The 4,326-nt window shown below is 32.5% G+C and overlaps 1 protein-coding gene across 1 annotated transcript; it reads right to left on the bottom strand.

The window, feature by feature from the left end:
* Positions 1–245: 245 nt before the first annotated feature.
* Positions 246–1,175, bottom strand: LOC101442126 (olfactory receptor 4C11-like). Its single transcript, XM_004470148.1, has one exon. The coding sequence runs from the start codon at positions 1,173–1,175 to the stop codon at positions 246–248; it is 930 nt and encodes a 309-aa protein (XP_004470205.1).
* Between the last annotated feature and the right edge of the window lie 3,151 nt (positions 1,176–4,326).

The following is a 4,326-nucleotide window of genomic DNA, read 5'->3' on the forward strand; positions in this document are numbered from 1 at the left end:
ACACCCATTCCAAGTTGGCCATTCCTTACTGAATAACCAATTAAATGTCCTGTTACATATGGTCCACATCAAGTAGGACCAGGGATTAAGACTGAACATGTCTTTTGTGAGTGATAACATTCAATCCCCAAATATATATATACATATCCACAGATATCTTTATTTTTCACTAGTTAAAATATTATATCATTCCCATCCACATAAAAATTAGATTTCAATGAGATATAAACTACAGTCCCTATAAATTATTCATCCACTGAATTTCTCTTGCTACACCATAACTTTCGCATGGCAGTTTTCACTTCTGCATTCCTCAATGTATAGATAAGAGGGTTAAGCAAGGGTGTACCAATTGTATAAAACACAGCCACCATTTTGTCAACTGGAAATGTGGTTAGTGGGCGAGTATACATAAATATACATGGAACAAAAAACATAACAACCACAATAAAGTGGGCTGTGCAAGTGGAGAGAGCTTTTCGCCTTCCTTCTATACTGTGGTTTTTCAGAGAATATAAAATAACTATATAGGAGATAAACAGGATTATGAAACATACCATGCAAATGGCCCCACTATTGGATACAACTAGCAAATTTATGTTGTAAGTATCCATACAGGCAAGTTTCAACAAGGGCTGCAAGTCACAGAAATAGTGATCAATCACATTAGGGCCACAAAAGGGCAACCTCAAAGCCAAGAAAACCTGTGCTGAAGAATGGATGCAAGATCCCACCCAAGCTACAATTACCAATGCAGTGCAGACACGCCGGCTCATGATGGCCATGTATCGCAGGGGTTTACAAATGGCTACATAACGATCAAAGGCCATGAGGATGAGCACAAAGATCTCCATGCAACCAAAGAAATGCGCTGCGAAGACCTGAGTCATACACTCATGGTAGGAAATGGTCTTTTTCTGAGCAAGGGAATCTACAATTAACCTGGGGGCTGTGGTTGTAGAGAAGCAGGCATCAGCAAAGGACAGGTAGAAGAGAAAGAAATACATGGGACTCCCAAGCGTCTGGCTGGCCTTAATAGTCACCACAATGAGAAAGTTCCCCAACAGAGTCGCAAGGTAAAGAATCAAGAAGATCCCAAATATTGCCTTCTGCTTTCCAGCATCCTGCGTCAACCCCAACAGAATGAATTCAGCCACACTCTTATTCATCACCATGTCAATGGCTGTTGGTAGAAAGCAGTTGAAAAAAAATTTAACCTGCAAAGAAAAGAAAAACATCCCTATCTTGGTGAGATCAGTGGCCTCAAGGTTGAATTCCTTGGTTCTGATCTATAATCTGCTTCTTCTAAATGGCATAGTTGTTTACCAGAATCCTCTGTAATTTTTGTAATTCTGCAGATGCCCAGGTCTCTCCTGGATTTATTTATTGATTCAGAACCCCACTGGGTTGGACCAAAGCATTTGTATTTTCTAACAGAGGAAGATTCTTACATATTTTGATTCCTACCGCAACTGAGAAACACAGAGCCTCTTCTTTCCTTGACAAATGGCTTAGATCAGAAACTTGACTTCCTAATCAAAAAAGAAAAAAAACCACCGAGTTTAAATAACCACCATATGTCATTCTTGCTTTTTGTAAGAATTTTCTGAAAAATGCTTTTACACCCATACGCATACACATGTTTATTTATTTGTGTGCTTTGGAATTTGAAAAACACTAATCCAGTATAAATAAACATTAATATTTTTAGAGAATCCTTCTTGAATAAAATATACACAAATAATTTCACTCATTTTTCCATTTATTTTACCTAGCAAATTATGAATCTTAGGTTGGATATTGAAAATTTATTTTGACTCTTACCTATACCTGAATATGTAAGCTTCATTGATGTTTCTGACAAAATAAATATTTGGAAAACACTTTGAGTTTTTATAATAGAGTGAATCTATTCTTTACCTTACTCTTGATTTTATCCCATTACTCAACTTTACATAGAATATTGAGCTTCTCTACTTATGAAATAAAACTGGTACATAATGATTAATATTACTATTACCTAAATCATATTTCACTCATATATATACATGCTGAATTTATGAATTTATGCTGAATTTCACAGATTTCTTCCAAAAACATTTGAAAGATATTGTGTAATCCCAAAGTACAATTTTATGATTTTTCCATTTTATGTCTTTGTTCATCTACACATACAACTTATGTAATTGAAATTTAATCAGATAATATTTTGAAATGGATTTTCAATTATTATTATAAGCAGTTTTCTCATGTTGTTATGCTTTTCATATGTTATGACCAATTTAAAGGTGTGATAATTCAAATATTTTAATAAAAGCATTTATTTAACCATTTTTCCCTTGAGGCATTTATGTTGTCTCTAATGTTTACTCTCATTAATAATCCTATAAATACATAAGGAATAATTTTCCAAATGCGATTGTCACATTTGCTGGAATTTTCATTGAAATATAATAAAATTATTTTTCAGTATTATGTACATTTTATTAACTGTATTTTATTACAGAAAGATATGTGATTGTGATAATAATCCCAGATAAGGAGAAAAATATGAGAAGAGAAATAAAAATATCTCTCCCAATTTCTTGAATTGATATTCCTATATTCCAGGTATAACCACTTTGTTTCTTATATATCCTTCCAGAAATTTTCTGTAAGTATATTTGCATATGTTTTATATGAATATCTTTTACACTATACAAGATAAGTCAAAGTTTCAAGAATAGTTTTGCACAGAAACTGACACATATGTAAAATGTAGGTTGTCTTGGGATGTTATATTATTTCAGGTTAATAGCAATTAAATTATATATTTATTATTTTCATGTAAAAGTATTATCAACAAAATTTTGTATTTTATGAACTTCTAAAAACATTTTCCTTCCCTTTTCTTTCTGTTCTTCTATTTGAATCTTGCTATTTAGGATGATTATTAATTTAACAATATTTTTATTACATATCTTAGTTATAATTTCAGCTACTGAAGCCAGATGACTTCTGTGCTTAGTTATGATTTACTAAGTTATGTACTTAGTTATGTACTTAGTTATGTACTTAGTTATGATTTCAGCTACTGAAGCCAGATGAAACAATGGAGATCCCAGCTCCATTGTTTCATTGTTGTGATCTTGGACAAGCTTTGCAAGACATAATTATGTACATAGTGCTGATTAATGAAAGAAGATCTCACTGGGTAAATACCATGCATGTCTTAGCCTCTGTTTTACCACTGTTATGAAATTGCTTTTTCTTTCTGTGTGTTTTTTTAATGTGATTGTTTTTCTTTTTTTAGAGCATCCAGTCAATTTTCCAATTGTAATTCAGTTCATTATTTCAAAATAAATAAATAAACATCATATATATGCCATTTTCTTACATAATTCCATGTTTAACTTTTGTTTTAAATATTGAATTAAAATAAGCTGGAGATATTGTGAGGAATGGGGTAAAATGCACCTCTCCTCTGAACATCTTACATGAGTTTTAAGATAAATGTAGATAGTCCCACATCTGTAAAGTACCATGTGGAAGGTGTTAGAAGAAGAGAAAACATATTCAGAGATGTCAGAGATGAGTACAAATTCCTAAAGTACAGAATGTACAGTGAGGAATTCAAAATTATGTAAGAGATGAGTTGTAACTCATCAAATTTGTAAATTTAAGTGGAAAACAGGTCTCAAATAAGTTTCTCTGAGAGGCAAACGTTCAGAAACTTTGATGAGAGCTGTGGGCACAGCTATCAATGGCTAGAGTCCAAAGCCACACTACCTAGAGTCAACCCCACCCCACCATCTAACAGTACTGTGACATTTAACAAGATCCTTGATGTCTCTAAGCTTTATTTTATTTGCCTGAATACAGAAAATATTAAAAGAAATCTACCTTGTAGGAATGCTATGAAATGTAAATAATTTAATATGTACATAACATGTAGTCCTTGCAATATAGTCCTTACTACTAGGTTTCCAATGTTGGAAAATATTCATTAAAATTGTCTTTTTATTCGTAATAAAGCTGCATAACTTTATTAAAACATTAATTTCCTTTTCTGGGTGTCTGAAATCATACCACTACTGTAGATGATACTCGTTGTCCCTTGGTGAACTGAGGCTAGGATGAACATTTTTAATCATCTTTAAAAAAAAATAAAACAGAGACAAACAAATAAAATGTGAAGAATGGGAGCAAAACAAGGTGTCATGTGACAGGAATTAAATAAATTCTTGATTATGAAATATTTGGGGACCAGAGATCTGAAAAGCAGAAGAATGAGGCATTTGTATAAGAAAAATGAAAGATTTAGTGGAAGTACTTTGCCACATCAAG

The sequence above is a fragment of the Dasypus novemcinctus genome, chromosome 10 (genome assembly GCF_030445035.2).
Source record: "Dasypus novemcinctus isolate mDasNov1 chromosome 10, mDasNov1.1.hap2, whole genome shotgun sequence".
Classification (NCBI taxonomy): domain Eukaryota; kingdom Metazoa; phylum Chordata; class Mammalia; order Cingulata; family Dasypodidae; genus Dasypus; species Dasypus novemcinctus.

Excerpts from the sequence above, each read along its gene's own strand:
- LOC101442126 (XM_004470148.1), bottom strand. The coding sequence starts at position 1,175 with ATGGTGATGAATAAGAGTGTGGCTGAATTCATTCTGTTGGGGTTGACG.